General features: G+C 38.8%; 2 protein-coding genes across 2 annotated transcripts; both read right to left on the bottom strand.

Annotated features, from left to right (window-relative positions):
• Nucleotides 1-150: 150 nt before the first annotated feature.
• On the bottom strand, nt 151-5,748 carry LOC146472122 (uncharacterized). The gene is made up of 3 exons (XM_085120891.1): nt 3,141-5,748; nt 2,158-2,274; nt 151-1,687 (listed from the first exon to the last, which is right to left on the bottom strand). Exons 1-3 carry the CDS (start codon nt 4,930-4,932, stop codon nt 735-737), a joined length of 2,862 nt encoding a protein of 953 aa, XP_084977017.1. The 5' UTR covers nt 4,933-5,748; the 3' UTR covers nt 151-734.
• A 2,261-nt stretch (nt 5,749-8,009) lies between these two features.
• On the bottom strand, nt 8,010-13,041 carry LOC146472121 (uncharacterized). The gene is made up of 3 exons (XM_085120708.1): nt 12,394-13,041; nt 12,182-12,253; nt 8,010-9,962 (listed from the first exon to the last, which is right to left on the bottom strand). Exons 1-3 carry the CDS (start codon nt 12,460-12,462, stop codon nt 9,120-9,122), a joined length of 984 nt encoding a protein of 327 aa, XP_084976834.1. The 5' UTR covers nt 12,463-13,041; the 3' UTR covers nt 8,010-9,119.
• Between the last annotated feature and the right edge of the window lie 5,044 nt (nt 13,042-18,085).

The raw sequence follows: 18,085 nt of genomic DNA, 5'->3' as shown, positions 1-18,085 counted from the left end.
GTTTCTATTCGTCAAGAGGACGCTTTGAGGAGTATATTTTTGGGAAGGGCTCACGGGGGGGGGGGGGGGGGGGAGGGGGGTCTTTATATAGGAGAGAATTTATTTTTTTATTTACGTATTATGATTACTTTTTTTTTTTTTTAATTTGGTTAAAAATTGATCATTACACTGCACATCCTGTCGAGTTTTTATGTTGTGTTAGAATAGTTACAGAATGGTGCAGTACTCAGTAGCTGGCTCTTAAATGTAAGAGCAGATATATTTAGTTGTACTCTAGAGGGGTGTTTGAAAAACTAAAGGGGTTTTTTTTTTAATGGCTGGTAGTCTTCAACACACCTTGTATCAGTAGCGCGCTTTATCCTGGTATATCTTTGAGACTGATGCTGGTTGCCTACTGGTCTTTGATACCGTGCGATACGCTGCCATTTGTAATTTTTTACGAGAAAAGTCCTCGAATTATTTATAGTGTGTGTATTTTTATACGCTGTTTCCATGAATCGTTAGCTTGTAATTTGCCCTTATCAGACCGATACGTTATCCTGATAATCACGAGATAAACAGCAACTGAATATAACCAAAACTTAAACCGGTGAGAGAAAATAGTCTATTTATAATAATATGTATAGTATTGTTTAAATTAACATACAGCTGCCTCTAAAGTAGCTGAAGTTGAAGTTACTTTAGTAATTGTCGCACATGTACGATAGCCTACATCAGTGTGTTCGTTACTAGTGTCACAATTTTGTAATGAAATGTTGTTGAAAAACGTCTTCATTCTGCGATGTAAAATCCGTGTCCTGGATCACTTTCGGTTCGGTTACCATAGTTGCCATGCTTTCTTCGTTTCTGAAATCATGCATTTCAGCAACCGTTGTTTGAACCTGATTTAGATCGGGAAATGTTCCTGCCAAGTTTACGTATCCTTGCCCTGTTCGAGCTAAAAATCCGCGTAAAATGTTTGCCAGTTCAGCAAAAGTTGGTCTCGCTTCCGTATCGAGCTGCCAGCAAGCTTTCATGACTTCATACAGCTCATCTGAACACTGTGTTGGCTTCTTCATGCGATAACCAATCATAAGCTTTCCCGCTAATAATCGCGCGGGGATACCCGGGTATGGACATTCGCCAATCGTGATAATTTCCCATAACAGCACTCCAAAGGACCATACGTCAGACTTGGTGGTATAAACATGAAATCGTATGGACTCGGGGGCCATCCATTTCACGGGTAATCTGCCGGCTGTTGTTGTCTTGGTGTAAACACCTTCCGAGTGTACGTCGCGTGCGAGACCAAAATCTGTCACTTTTGCCCCTTTTTCTGCTGTAAGTAGCACATTTCTGGCGGCCAAATCTCTGTGTACCAGGTTCAAGTTAGTTAGGTAATTCATTCCGTTTGCCACATCCTCCGCGATTTTTAAAAGCTGTCGTTCATTCAGAGAGGATGACATGTTGATGTAGTGTGGGTTGTGACATTTGTTTCTTCTGAGAAAAGCTAACAGATTCCCGCCAGAAACGAACTCCATCACGAGGTACAGCGGCCCATCTATGGAGCATGCGCCCAGGAGACTCACGATGTTAGGATGGCTTCCCGCCTGCTTCATGATTGACAGTTCGGTAATCAAGTCGTTGTAATCGAAACGATCAGCGTTTGGTTTTAAAGTCTTCACGGCCACCCTGAACGTTCCTTCGTCTGAGACACAAAAAAGAGTTGCAATGAACTGAATGAAGTACTTTTGCCTTAAAGCAGCTATAATCTGAACGGGACAAAAAAAGACGATTTTGCCGGTGTGTTTTTTTTGGCTGCATGTGAGAGAAAAGCTCCACATCCCACTATTTAATATACACATGGCCTGGCAACCTGTTCAACGTATTTACCGCAGTGTGGTTTTCATGAATGGTCATCTCCATATACAAACTGCTGTCACTAACTAAACAGCCATGTAGCAAGAGCACTATTGAATCTACATTCATAAAATGGTCACGAAATATATGAGATATGGGGATGAAAAAGTGTTTCAAGTGCAAAGCACTCGCAGTGTTCTAAACAACTTCATCATCTTCAAAGAAACGGCCTCTAAAACACTCTTGCTTGAATTAAAATTATTTTCTTGTTCATTCCCTACCAATCCCCGCCACTAACACGAACAACTGTGTCGTTACCTGTATCAAGCACTCCTTCCATTACCACGCCAAACGCTCCTTGTCCAATGGCTCTGATCAAGCGCAGCTTTTCTCGTGGAATTTCCCAGTCGTCCACGCGGGTAGATGACTCGAGCTCTGACAAATAAAAGGTCAAATTGTTAACTGAAAGTCATTGAACGTCCTCTACCCATCTTGTTGTAGCCAACACGAAAAATCTTCTTAGTTACTTTTCCCGTAGTTTAATCCCATTTTGTTCGGAGACTTCAGCACAACTCTTTCCCTCCTCGTCACCTTTCTGGTTGACTGTGGATTTTCGCAGTGGAAATCTAGTTCATAGTTAATTTATTATGACTTTCAAAGCATGAATGAACAAGGAAGAAAATTGTGTTCCTGAATACCAAATCTATCCCGGGTTATTTTGAAATTGGGACTGACCGCTACTTACCTCTGATTTGAAATCGGATTCAGTTTCAGAAACGAATTGTGCCTGATAAACATGCGCAGATTATATTTTTCACTCTTCAGTTAACACATTTTTCTTCTAGTATTACAAACAGTTGTTACTGAAGTTCAAATCACGATTTGTGCAAAACGAGTCTTCCCTTCTCCAAAAAAGTTAGGCAGTGTGCAACATTGTGCATTACGGCGTCTAACAAAGTTACAGCGTCTAAAATGTTGCAGTAATCTTACTCGCAGCTATTTCCGTGGTGGCCAATCGATGCAATGTAGAAGTTGCAAGCAAAGCTGTGTCTGATTACTGAAGCCAAACACAAACATATGGCGAGAGATAATCACAAACACAGATATCCTTTTTGTTATGTTTGTGATTATCTCTGCAGTCGGCTTGTGCAGCGTATTTCTCTAGTGCGAGCATGCGTAAAATAAGAACAAGCTGATTAGTCAGCAGCTGTGCGCTAGCAAATACCTCTTTGCGCTTGTACTTATTCTTGTGCTAGTCCTTGGCTTATTACGCGAGTTAGAACCAGGATTTAGCAAGATACCTTGTCTGAAAACAGTGTTGGTGAAGCTAAGTTCTCGGATTTTACACAGGTCCACATATCTCCTGGTGGACTGTTTTTTCTTTTTCTTCCCGCCAGATCGAGACGATCTGCTCCCTTCCTTGGCTCGTTGTCGCCTTTTAGGAACTACACAAAACACCAGCGTGATGACCAGAACAATAAACATCAAAACAGAAACTACGGTGGTAGCTATAGCAACAATCCTATGATGTTTGATTGAATGACATAACACCCCATCTTTCTCATAACCAGCACGACAAGAGCATCGAAACGAGCCCCTGGTGTTGATACAGTCAGCGTACTTGTGGCATAGATTATGTGCGCTTGCGCACTCGTCAACATCCGTGCAGTTGAGAAAACCGTCGCCGTGATAGCCTGGTTTACAAACACAATCAGGCAAACTGTGGTTTTGGTACGCGAGCAAAGCATTATTGGCACAAACCTTAGACATGTTGGAACAAAAACACTTCCCTTGCGACGAACTACACATAAATTCAGATGAGAAGTCGCTGGTTGTGACATTAGATTGACAGGTGTCGGAACATGATAACCCCGCCCATTCGATATTGCAGTTGCACCTTTTTCCGCTAGAAGCACACATCGAAGACTTCTGACAATATTCACAAGAGCAATTCATATCAGTGATTTTGAGACTCTTAAGGGTTTTTCCATATAATGTCTTGGGATGTTCACAAGTCACTTGAGACCGGTCATGCAATGTAATGTTTAGATGAGGAATGTTATCAAACCATTCTTTGAGCCATCGCAAATCACAAGTGCAATCCAGAGGATTATGATGAACGACAAGTCTCAGATTGGGCAAAATTTTCTTTAGGAGTGAACCATGAAACACTCGAATATCTGAAAAGCTCAGGTTTAAGAATTCCAAGGATTTTAAGTGTACAAACGTTTCCATAGGTATGAACTCAACGAGGTTGTTGCTTAGGTCAAGGAATACTAATGCTCCTAGGATATTTAAACCTTTTGGAGCAGCCGTTAAGTTGTTATGATGCATAGAAAGACTTTTCAAGTGTATTAAATCAGAGAAAGATTCGTCTTCAACTTCGTTGATCATGTTAAATTCAAGTTCCAATGTTTGTAGAGATGCAAGTTTCCTGAAATTAAAATCGAAGACTTTGCGCAGCTTATTTTTGGCCAAACCAAGATATGTTAAATGTTTCAGCCCACTAAATGCTCCTTTTTCAATTACAAATATTCCATTCTCACTCAAATCAAGCGTATTTAACAAAATTAAACGCTTGAAAGTGCCATTCTTTATTCTGGAAATCCGATTTCGATTGATAAATAATTTCAATAAGTTTTCTAGTCCTGGAAATATTCCTGGAATAACATCAACCAGTTGGTTGCCTCCCAAATCCAGTGATTCCATCATCACGTTGTTTAGAAAAGTTCGTTCGCTAATAAAAGAAATGTTATTTTCATCGATCAACAGCTCTTTAAGATATAGAATCCTTCTCATTTCTTCAGGATTTAAACTTGGAATCATGTTACGACTGAGCACCAGTTTTCCAGTCGTTTTTGGCAAATCTGTTGGGAATTCTGTCAGATTTTTCGCGGAACAATCGACCACAACCAGTGAACTATGTTGTGTTCCATCAAGTTCGTCTGCGATGCATGAATTGCAGTATCTTGTTACGTAACTGCATCCACTCCAGTGAAATGTGTTTCCTGCTTCGTGAGCAGTCAAAAGATGCTTAGAAATTGTGTGAAGGAGACAAAGCACAAGAAATATTGTACAAGCAGAGCTTCTCATTTTGAAATTATTCAATGTAAGCCATGTAGACTGCTATATAATCCAAGTAGAGCACATTCGAAGTTCTGGTTCGAAATGATAAAAGCGACATTGAATGGGCGTTACCTCTTGTTAGGGAGTTGAAACTTGAAGAAAAATGCTTCGTCCTTAACAGAAACAGTGCCGGAAAGAATAACAGTGATTCAAGTGTTATCAAGTCATTGTCATTTTCTAAAAAACTTCTTTGAACCAAGTTGTGCAGGTCCGGGAAAGCATTGGCGGCGATAGGTCTCCTTTAGTCGCTCACATTTCCGAATGAACGAAAAAAGAAAATACAATTTATTGTCATTATGACGAACAGGGAAGTAATTAATCAAGGTAGTTTTCGCAACAGTTAAATTGCTTACGTTCTATCTACGATGTCCACGTGTATCCGGAGTCAAAGGGTAAATCTTTATATCTTGGCATAAAAAATCTCGTAGGAATGTGCTGTTGTTCCATGTTCTACGGTTGAGAAAGACGCAAGTTGTCAAATGACTGCCTCTAAAGTGCAAGGCTCGCGGAAACTAATTTTTTCCATCGTGGGCGATATGCTCAGCTTAATCTTATTCGTTAGGAAGAAAAACATAACTGAAGATTTTCCCGACGAATTTGTTCCCCCCCCCCTCACCGACCGGTGAAAGGAATTTTGGCGAATTGTAATGTCGCTATACCTCAGTCATGTTTTTGTCATACGACCAAACACGGACTGGCGACTGATGAAGCCACCTTAAAACTGTCATTTTTGCCCGCTGGAGCTGTAGCTTACCGAGCTAAAGCAGCTTCCTTTCTATTAGCTTGACGAAAAGCAATGTCTAATGAAGAAGCTTCTAGCGATAAAATGCCTCCTGAATAAAATGAAATGTCTTAATTGAATCAAAAAATCTGAAACGTTAGACCAATGTTTTTATTCAGTAGGATTAAAACTGACGGTTCAGTTACAAGCTCAAACGGAACCGTATTACTACACTAATGAATTTGTCACCAAGCCTATTTACCGCATTATATAGTGTAAAAGTAGCATTATTTTTTCTATGAACGTCAACAGCCGCGCTGGAATTACTCCAAGGCCAGCAATTTAGACCAAAGATTAATTATGTTATACAAAATTGTAAATAACCTAGTTGAAGTTGATCTTTCTAAAGAACTTATACCACTTACGAGACACTTTAGAAATAGCCACGCCAACTATAAAGCAGTGGAACAGTTTGCCCGCCACATTAGCCACAGCCCCAAGTCTTAATGTTTTTAAGAGTGGGGTCCGTGAGCTGAAACATTAAGAACCTTCACGAACCTGACCGAATCCGAGCATATAAGCCTTGTAGAGAGGGAATGCTTGTAATATGGTAAATGTAAAAAAATTTAGATGTCGCGTTGTGGTCCGCCGGCGTCAAGTTTTGGTGCACGTCAAGTTGCAGATAAAAGCTGAATCTGCTCTCTGCTTGGCTTTCGGCGTGCACTGCTTACTACAAGATACGATAAAATGGAATTTTGGTCTGCTTTGAAATGTCAATAAATCTTCCGTGACGACTCCGCGAGGACTTGAGCGTTCTTGGAAAATATTTTAAAATGTCTGTCTGTATTTAAACAGCTTTCGTTCATAGCGCAATAACGATCGAAACTTTCGCTCTACGCTAACGAGTTACTCTCGATCTAAGTAACATTCCAAGTAATTCACTTGTAAAGATTATCGATTTCCTAAAACACTAACTGAAAATACTTATCGATTTCTAAGAGATTGAGTTTCTTTTTAACTCAGCTACAGAAAAAAGTCCTTGTGACAAAAAAAATGCTTTTCCAACAGCCAGTTCGCGCCAAAAGCAATCACTGGTCACGTTGCTTGATTATGGCTCCTGTTGAAAAATAAGCTAAAATAAAATACTCCAGAAAAAATTAACTTCTCAATTGTTTCACAATTTCGTAAGATGTTTTGAAGTGTTCCCCATAGTAGTTAATTAATTCCAGTAGTTACTAAATTCCAGGTATATTCAAAAATGTAGTTTTTTTTTTTTTTTTTGGGGGGGGGGGGGTACCCTCTAGTGATCTGCTCGCCTCTGCTCGCAAAGTAGTATTGCCCGACCAGCGTTCACAGAAACAGGACTTACCTACACCGTGCACACTTCTCTCTGAGTTAAAGGAATGGCAATACTTTTGGAAACAGCGTACACCAAATTTACCACTACCCGGAAATCTTATCGAGTGCCGGTGAAATATGCTGACAAGGACAAATATCCGAACATACGAGTTTTACTCATAATTTGGTGTACACTTCCTGTTAGTTCTGCCGAACCTGAGCGCTCATTCTCCGGCTTGCGAAGAATTACGTCATATCTCAGAAACAGGATGTGGAAGAGCGGTTCAGTCAGGACTTGCACTCATGTACTTGCACCATGGCCTTAACACTGATACTGACGACATCTGTGCAACCTTTGTTACGAAGCACAAGAGGATGTTCAAAGGGTGCATCCTTTACGAGTAGAATTCATATACACGGTATAATTGAGGGGCTAGGAAACTGACGTTAAATTGATTATAACGTGTAACCGCGAGTGGGGGAGGGAACTCGGAGGTGTGGTGGACAAGTGATTTGCCGCAAAAGTGTCAGAAGTGTTTCTGAGGAGTTGGGATCCCCCACCCTATCAAAAATTCCTGGAGCTGCGCTCCACTTATCAATGATCTCTTTTTCTTTGGTGGTTTTAAGTAAAGTCATAATATCACCCACGACTGCCCACTGAACAGGCATTTCTCTGGGACGGTCAAAAAGCACCTCTGCTTGTGAGAAAGAGAGTTGAACTCAATTTCACTATGTACCGTCGCAACCACAGCCAAAAAAATTAAGACTAGTTTCTTTGCTCTGGTGGGGTAATCGTTAACAAAACTGGATCATTATTTTAACGTTTTCTGGCCATTCAAAGTGACACCACAAAAAGGTAATCTTGCCCCTTTTATACCACAGGAATCCAAATAAATGTACATGTAAAGCTGAATTCTTGGTTGGTGCAAGACTCCCTCACCCTCCCTTCCATCCCATCTACCAAACAGAAATGAATAAAAAAGTATAAAAACAATCCAGCGAGGTTTTTATTGAAAACATTCCCAATATCAAAAGTGTTTGTGTTCAATGACCAATATTTTTTACAACCTTCACACACCAAGCTGTTGTTACAAAATCACTCCTGGCCACTGTTTAAAATTAAGTGGATTTTTTTCTATAGATATATTTGTCACTGGGTTGTCTCTGAGAACAGTGAACTGACTAATTTTGTAACAACAGAAACTTCAACAGATAACGTTCTATTGTATTTGGTTATTAGAATAATTAAAGTAAATTAACTCTATGACTTGTCCAATGCCTTGCTTTAGACATCAAGGCAACACTAAACCCAAACAAGGAAATGAGAACTCCGACATCATTTTAAAAGTGTGAACTGAAGCATTTTAAACCAATAAACCTCAAACTGAATTACAAGGAATTGTTATAAACTTTCTTGATTACTTGAAAAATGGTATTTAATCCGATATTTTTTATAGAGATAAACCCAAATTTATAATCAACATATATTGCCAGTATACAATCCATCATTAATATAGCCAGCTTACTATGCTATGAATGACCATCTCCTTAAAATATGTAATCTTTTAGAAAGGAAAAGAGTATTAAGTACAAAACATTTGTAAGATTTTACGTTTCATTACAAAAATGAAATCAAAATCTAGTTTACTTTTAATGCATTATAATACAATACTTTTGATAAATTCCCACAAAAATTCAATGTGCTACCTATATCAATGTTGCATGAACGAATGTAAGTGCATTGAATTCCAAAACAATATAATTTGAAAAAGCTATTTTATTTTTTAGTCATCAACTATCAAAAATGCATTGAATGCAAGTAGGTTATACTTTCTAAAAATTATTTCCTAATGTTTTTACTTTTCAATAAACTAGACTTCTATAATCTCTCCATTATAATTCTATTTATCAGGTTGTAAAATTATGCAAACCAAAGTGAAACAAGAAGCATAACTGAATTGACAAGCTGAGTTTTTTTATATGAGCACGAATATTGACAACACAAAACATTTTCCCTCTATTTAAGCATCTGTTTTTTAATTCAACCAGTACTGTTTTAAATTTAAGTTCAGATAATTTTGAAAGTTCTACACTGCTAAACCTGCAACAAAGGAGGTGACATTCTTCTACACAGATGGCAAGAAGGTTTCTTGCCATTTTCCAGAGGAAATGGACACCATACTTTGCGCATCATAAAATTAACCAGGAAGACCAAAAATATTCCTCCAACTGCATCAACTCCATAATGGTGATTTGAATAGAGAGCAGCCCATGTGATCCACGCAACATGAAACATGGCAAACTTCTCATTTATCCAAGGTCCACTAACAAGTATTACAGCAGGCCAAGCAACGTGAAGTGAAGGAAATGCTCCAAATGGTAACGGTGACGCAGCATAAATGCCATGAAAGAACGGTACTCCAAGAACTGCATCTAGTCTGTGAAACCCAGCTTCATTAGCAGCAGCCTTCAAAAATTCTCCTTTTGGACTAAACACAACAGAGTCAACATACCATGGTGGTGCTGTAGGAAACAGGAACTGAATTACTGTTGCGACTAGATTCACCCAGCCAGCACACCAAAGAAATGGGAACACTCCACGGATGTTGCGATTGCTGACCACTTTGAAGAATATGAATAAGAATGGAAGAGCAAAATGAAATAAGTATGGCATGGCAGCAATACAGTCAAGTATAGGATGGGCAAACTTTGCCAGCATTTGATGAGGAAAACAGTGAAACACTAATATTTCCATCCATGGTAGGAACGTGTGATTAGGTTTTGTCACTTTTCCAAGTCCAAGCATTGTTCGAAAAAGAGAGTAATTTGAATAAACTATAAGATAACATAGGAAGGGGATAGCAGCAATCACTGTTTCTTTGAATGGAACTTTCTTGATCTTTCTTGGCAGTTCCTCAAACCAAGATGTTACTTCAGCCTATTAAAAAGAAAAAAAAATGTTGGCAATAAACTTTCAAAATGTTCTTAATCTTGTTGCTTATGCACTATCACTATTAAAATACCAGTGTAAGCAACATCCTTCAAGGCAAAGAAAGGTGGAAACTTACAAAAGAGGGCTACTTGTGAAAGGTACTATATAAAGGAGGGGGGTGAATAGGGGTATGTAAATCCGCCGATCCGCTCAAAAAATCAACTAAATCCGAATCCGCAAATCGTTTGCCGCGTTAGATGATACGCGATGTACAAAGCGACTTCAGTTGTTGGAGTTACCTTGCGTGTTTTAGCGTTGAGGATGACTATCACCGAAATATCAGGGGCACCCAACGGATCGTTTCGGTAAATTATCTGATCGGAACGCCCTTAATCCCCTACAATTTTCTAAAGGGAATTTTCACCACGAACTTTCGTGATATGGGAAATTTAAGGCCTAGTGTTTTCGGATTGATAAAATGTTGTTTCGGGTACCGAAAATAGGTCAGCTAAGATTTTCGGAAAGGAAATAAGACTTGAGGTTTTCTGGAAATGAACAAATATGCCCTACTAATTTCGAAAAGACTCAAGTTCCCCTAGAATGACCGAACAGATAAAAATATTATAGCGCTGCCTAAAATGAACCTATAGAGGTTTAAAGCCACTCCAGATCGCCTAAAATAACGTTTCAAAGGAACTGAGAGAAAATTGTCGTTGGGTGCCCCTGAAATATTTATGTAACCAACGTCTGTATCGAAACAAAATCTTGCAGATACGAGAAAAAAGAGCAAACTTGAACTTCCTAACAACCAAAATCCAAAATTCGCTCCCCAAAACTGGATAAAACCGCGATCCGCTGTGATCATAGGATCCGCAGATCCGTTAAAATTTCGCTCTGAATCCAGAATCCGGGCTAAAATATTTACCAAATCCGTCGATCCGTAGACCTATTCACCCCCCTCATAAAGTGTTTGATTGAGGACTGATTCATCAACAATCAGCAAAGGTCAATAAGACAACTGCTGAAGGGAACATGGTTGCTTGGAAAACTGGTAGCTCTGAGCATAAGGTATTCAAATGCAATACGGTGTTTAATGAGGGGTGGGGGGAGGGGAACAAGATGTAAAAGAATCTAAAGGTCTGGACAAAACTTGCTGGAATAAGATGTATCTTTAGCATTAAGCAAGCATGTCATAAAATTATAGTTATATTGATGGTAATTTACAACCATTTTTTTAATTTAATTCAAGAGTACTTTTGGGGAAATGCTGCAAAAAGTATGACATTCCCCAGACCACTTCTTTGAGTCAAATATTTATTTTGCTAGGCCCCAAGAAAATAAAATCCCAACCGGACGTGAGCAGGTTCAACTCACAAACCCATCCTGTTTGATGAGGACGTTTCGGGGAAAAGAATACTCACGTTTGAAATTCTGACAATTATCTGCAAAGGGAGGATTAACACTGCAATTTGATCACTTAATTTCAGAAAAAAAAAAAACATAAAAAAGTTCATAATCAGCCAAGTCAGGACGAAACAAGAGAATGATATAGCGTGACCTTTGAACTTGTTTCTTCAAAGCACGTTTCAAAAACATGGTATTCTAGCTTCAGAAAACCATGCAAAATAAGAAATACACCACTTGAAAAGACTCTAAGTACTTTGAACAAAATATTTATCCAAACTCAGAGGTCGATTAAAATAAAAAAGCCCTTGTTTACTTTCTAAAGGCCTCAGGCTAAATGCAAATCAATATGACTCCTCCACCTCCCCTGCTCTGCACGCAACCGCGCATTGCGCAAACAAAAGATTTTCCAGGAGCGTGCAGCAAAAACTATGCTCGCTAAATATCTTCTTAATGTCACCAATGGGGCAAAATACTGGATTTTAAGTGCTGGGAGCGGATAGAATTAGAAACGCCACAAGTTATCAATTATTCAAGAAAAGCTTGAATAAATTTTACGCATCATTAACACAAGAAAGAACTACTAAAATAACCACAAATACCAACGAGCGAATTGGATTGAAATCAATGAAATGTACACCATGAAATCAATTTCTATGTTTGCGAACACGACATTCAAAAAACAAAATGTACACGCTATAACCAAGCAGTCATGTACGCTCAAAAAGGAGCACCAAGGTGGTAAATTTGCGCCACAAAACTACCACAGTTCAATCGTAAAATCATCTAATGACGAAACAGTTGCACTCCCGCGCTCATACCTGTTTAGTTTCCCAGTAGAGTTCGAAGGCTTCTTTCAGCGTCCTTGCAAAGCGATTCCAAGAAATCAAAATCTGCAAATAAAACACCACACGGTTACGAGATGCAAAAGTGTCTTAGCTATTGTCATCTGCAACATACAGGCTTGTGTACACGAAAGCTCACGGGAGGTACGCTCTAGCTAAGAACTTGTAAAATAATACAAATAAATTACCCTTCCAGTTTTGTCGTGAATGATTAGATCCTTGTCACTCTTAAAATGTTTTACAGTCCGGGAACTCATCGTAGACGTCTCTAAAATTTTCTCCCCAAGAAATGTTTGTTGTTTCTTGAAGCAGCTAGTCGGTTAACCACGCCAAAAGCTTTAAAGCAACCGCTCCAAATATTCACGAACTTTCTTCCAAACTCCAAAGCAAATTAAATCCTCAAGAGAATACTGCTATCTTGACATTGTTCCTCTTCGTAAACCTCCAAAATGAGCGCGTGCCAGTGAGGTTTTGGTCGGAGAATTCTGTGTTGCTTTCGGTTCAGTGACTGCAGTTGTAAAATGCAATCAATATGGCGTTGGATCGTTGAGCGGGTGTGTCGGATAGAAGACGTTAAATTCAACCGTTCAACTTTCAATCTATATCGACGAAGAACACTCCTTGGATAGAGTACGGCGATATTAAATGATCTGCGTATATGGAATGGGAGTTCTTTTAGAGGAATTATGTGTTTTGTGTATGAGTAGAGTAACTTTCGTTACACCACACAGTCACTCCATTTCTGAAGTGGTTGAAAAGGAGGAGGAATGCGCTGCATGCTGGGAAATAACTTTGATTACCATAACAACCGCACTGCCCGCGCAAAGTTCGACAAGGAAACATCATCGATATTTTTATTCGTGACAGCATCACAGGAACCGTTTGTCACATTTCAGCAACATCTCTGGATCACATGCATTTTACTCGCCATGAGCGCTATTTCACAATATAATAAAAGCTTTTTAAAAATTCTTTTTGGTCACGTTTCGTCGTTGCTTTACGCGAAAGAGTGATCACGAAAATGATATATTGTTTCACCATATTTGGTCATTGGCAGAAATTAAACTTGCCATCGGTGTTCTACATCCTTTAAAATTTATGTTGCGAGGACAGTCATATCAAAAAAGAAAAATTAAATTAATTCCCTTCATCACATACACTTACTCAGTGGGTTAAATTCATGTGGGTTTCGTTGCCAGGTTTGTCAATCGCATGTCATGCATGCTTGCTCCGAAATTTAAATAACAAAATCAAGAAAACCAACAAATTATCATATAAGTTTCTAGAAGAGCATGGTTCAATCGCGACTCATTTCAGTACTGACGAAAATAGGCAGACGGCAGTATCAGTTTCGCATAAGGAAGAAAATAAAATCCGTGACACTGTCACACCAAAAGACATACGTCAGTTTTGTAATTCAAATTGGGCTAATCCTTCGCGAATTCGGCTTCGTGCTGCAAATTTGAACATGCAAGTGCGAATAAACCCAAATTTAATACCCAAAAAATTTCCCCTTGAACCAGCGAAGCTAAAATTTACCACAATTTGTCTGTTCATTTTTTCTATGCGATTTAAGGATTTGGGCGCCAACTTGGTAATCTCTACAGTGCAAAGGGGAATGTGAATTGTAGGAATAGGGACTAGGAAACGGGGAGCGGGGAATGGAAAAAGCGGGAACACTGAAAAACGGGAGTTTCTTCTCTCGTTGTACTGGTTTTCTAAATCTCTATGCGTTTACTAAAAACAAACTGGATAATGGGTTATTCATAAGTGGAGTATTCGCTGCGAGACCTTTCGCATTTACAGCGTTTGCCACAATGATTATTGACTCTTTCAGTGGAGTCCGGGAAGCTAATATTCTGAAAACGTAACGCTTTAGGGCTGAGAATTAAGGTAAGTTGTTAGAAGATAAAAATTGCTATATCTTTAATTAATTTACATAATTGCCTGAGTAGTGATAGGTGCACCGAATTATACCCGGTAAATGAGCAGCCATGAACATAAAGTGAGCAGCCAGAATAAATTTAAAAAATGCGCGGGAAATTTTATAAGCAATAATTATGAAGTCACAAAAGAATGTGTGGGTGTGTTGACAGGTTAGGGGGTACTTTTGATTGATGGGTCCTTGACAAGTAAGCAGCCCAACGCTGATTGGTCGTTGCCGAAATAAAAGCGCGCGTTTAGCAAACGCATTATCTCGCCTTTGGATTTTGTAAAAAATCTTATTTTTGAGGTTCTCGTAAATTGCCCGCAAAACGAATAATTTAATTACGATGGCTTTCACCAACTCTACCGATATCGAAGCCGCGTTAAACAGATGTTCTACCATGGAAGAATGGGAGAATTTAACAACTTCCATGGAGATTCCTGAAGATTTGATCCCGATAGCGTACCAGAGGCTTCTAGAGCTCAGTTTTCAAGATATTTCATTTGAGGTAAGTTATCATGCATTTATACCGATTTACTGATGAGCTGTGTCGATTCATCGTCTACAGAATATTTTCTAAACGAATGTTTTTTATTTAAGCTTCCAACCGAGCATACAACAGAGGTTGTTAATTTGGACCACGCGACAACTAGCGGTACTGCTGTAATGGTACGTATCCAGATGGCTTAAAACTCTAAATCATTTTCGCTTTTTTCTAATTTGACAAACATATTGTTCATATTTTAGTTGCAAGATAACGAAGCTACATGCGCGTTAAATGAATTGGTGGAAACATGCTCCGAACCGGAACAGGTAAGTATGATGATATTTGCAAGGTCGATTTTTTAAGTACCTATTTGTGCTAAGTCTTTATCTCATTAAATTGTGGCTGTCTTTTTTAGGAATCAGACCTGGAGATGTCAGGTGAAGTTCGTGGAGATTGTTCTAGCGTTGAGGTTAGTTTTAAAAAAGACCGATTGACAACGATTTTCGTTTTATAGCCACCGTTTTAAGTTTTAGTTTGAAGACTCCATAACATGGATTTTAATAAGCTTTTGAAATTTCTTTTGAGCCATACCGCAGTAAATTATAGAACAATAGTTTTTTTGATGTGGTGATATTTCACCCTGCAGCCTTTGCTCTTCACGATCTGTTGTAATAGTGAGTGACAAACTTTTTCCTTTCTCTATTCCTTAGTTACAAGACAACGAACCGTTAACCGCCTTCGATGAACTGATTGAAAAATTCTCTCAACTAGAACAAATAAGTTTGACGTTACTTTCACAGACAAAAAAAATATTTAATGCATTTTTATGTTTATCCATTATCTCATTGTGGTTGCTTTCTCTTAAGGAGTCAGCGATGAAACCGAGAAGTAATTTTTCAGGTGAAGTTCGTGGAAATTGTTCTAGCGTCGAGGTGAGGTTTTACGACATAGCGATTATATATAATGGAACATGCTTCTCGTTTTCTAGCCCCCGTTTTAAGTTTTAGTTTGAAGACACCATGACATGGATTTTAATAAACTTTTGAAATTTCTTTTGAATCATACCGCAAATCTACTCACTGATGCAGTAAATTTTAAACAATAGCTTTTTTTATGTGTTGAAATTTCACACTGCAGTCTTTGTTCTTCACGATCTGTTGTCGTAGTGACTGACAAACTTTATTTTCTCTCTCTATTCCTTAGTTACAGGACAACGAACCATTAAGCGCATTCGATGAAATGATGGAAAGATACTCACAATTAGAACAAGTAAGTTTGACGTTTACAGAAAATAAAAAGGGTTTTTAAAAATCTTTTTATGTTAAGCTATCATCTCATTGTGATTGCTTTTTCTTTAGGAGTCAGCAATGAAACCGAGAAGTATTTTTCTAGAGGGAAACTTTTCTAGCGTAGAGGTGAGTTTGGTTTTCAATATTCTGAGTAATCGACACAGGATTTTTTTTCCAGTCGCCGTTTCTAGTTTTGAATAACATTTTACTTGTGAAAATGTGTTCTTGACTGTTTAAGTTTCTAAAGGCACCATAAGAAGGCGGAGTTTTTTCTCAATACTTTTTTTTGTTCTTTTAGAATGTTAATGAGTCCGCGCAACGTACACTCCAGAGCGGGGGCGGCAGAAAAAGACCTGCAAAGGTATAGACTTTTTATTATTTTTCTATATATTTTTTTATTTTTTAAATTTGTTTTTATTTTGAACAGGAGTGATGTAAAGGTTTTGTTTGTAATTTATTTTGATAGGACAAGGAGCAAATAATTCCTTCAAAAAAGAAACGTCACGAGTGTAAAACCTGTGGGAAAATTTTCACTCAAGGAAAAAATTTAACTCAACATAAGCAGATCCATAGAGAGGAGAATAACTTCAAGTGCTCCATGTGCGATAAGGCATTTCGACGCAAGTCCAACTTGAAACGTCACGAGACGCAAGTACATACTCGGAGGGCAGCACAACGCGAATTCACATGTAAAACATGCGGTGAGAAGTTTCAAAACATGGCTCCTTTCCGAGCTCATCAGAAGTCGGCCCACACAGAAACCTCTACGGCCAAGAAAAGAGCCAGTGAAAACCGATCAGGTTGGTACTTTTTTTAAGTTTTAAGCGATTTTACAGATTTTGCACGATACCTTTATTGTTAAATGCGAAATCAACTGCTTTGTGTCACATTCGTTCAATGGTGTGTGAAGATACTCATTACATTAAAGACAATAGGAATCAGCATATATATAAATAAGGTTTTGGGTTAATTTATTTTATAATGGTCAAACCCCATTAACAACTTAATTGCACAGTTTATGTAAACATCACGCAAGGATAATGTTAAAAAAATCATCTTTTTTAAATATGATCATACCTTCACTGATGGGAGCTTCACTTATATTTAAACATTTTGTAAGCTAATTTTATTCTTGTTTAGAACCGACAAAAAAGAAATCAAAATCAAGTCCTCTAAAGACAACAGCAACCACAAGTTCAACTTGGCTTGAAGATCCAAGGGCTTTCAGCAACCTCCCTGACAACCAACAGCAGGATGTCACACCAGAGTTTACACGCCATTGGCATCAGATAAGAACAAGGTTTAGTCGGAATAACCGCCTTCTAGACTGGTATAATTTCCGCCTGTCTTCCTTACAACCTCAAGAGATAACTTCATATCTTGACGACATCTTCACAGACCAGACCACTGTCTATAAACTGAACATTTCGTTTGGCTTCATTTTAAGAAATAATGAGACAGGTGCACTGCAGTACTACTACGCTTCTCGTAATAACAACCATATTTTTGACGCACCCTTCCAGATCACTTCAGCGGCTGACCTGCAACAAGTTCGGCGAACGTTGGAGGACACCGATATTCTAGAATGGGTACGCCAGCAACGCCCGAATTCCAAGTGGGTCGTGCAACAGGTGACAAACGTTACGTTTTTCATCACCAAGCTTCGTGATCATCCCATTGGACGGGGCAAATTTCTACCGCATTATATTGTAGAAAACCGCGGAATCGTCAGTTTGGACAAAAACATACGAACTGGGAAGCCTTACAATGACAATCTGTGTTTCTTTCGTGCTATAGCGCTCCATAACGGTTGTCATTCAAAAAATCTAGAGAGAGATACGCAGCACTACTACGAACGATATCGCCTAAATGTACCAGAGAAAAAGAAGTTTAGTGGAGTCAAGCTGGAGGACCTTCCAGCCCTAGAACGCCTATTCGAAGTAAACATCTGTGTCTACTCTCTCGAGCCGACAAAAACGGATGGAGAAGATGGTGCTGATGTGTCAGAAGATGAAAAGAACAGTCCAACGCCAGAAACTGCTGCACAACTGATTAACCGCTCACTATGCAATCATTCCAGCACACTCTACCTTAACCTCTATCAAAGTCACTTCTCTTACATTAAAGATCTGAACATTTACGCTAAGTCCTTCCGCTGCACGCGTTGTGACAAATTC

The sequence above is a fragment of the Pavona decussata genome, unplaced genomic scaffold, assembly GCF_977016875.1.
Source record: "Pavona decussata unplaced genomic scaffold, jaPavDecu1.1 SCAFFOLD_102, whole genome shotgun sequence".
Lineage (NCBI taxonomy): Eukaryota > Metazoa > Cnidaria > Anthozoa > Scleractinia > Agariciidae > Pavona > Pavona decussata.
This window is presented reverse-complemented; position numbering and strand designations above follow the sequence as displayed.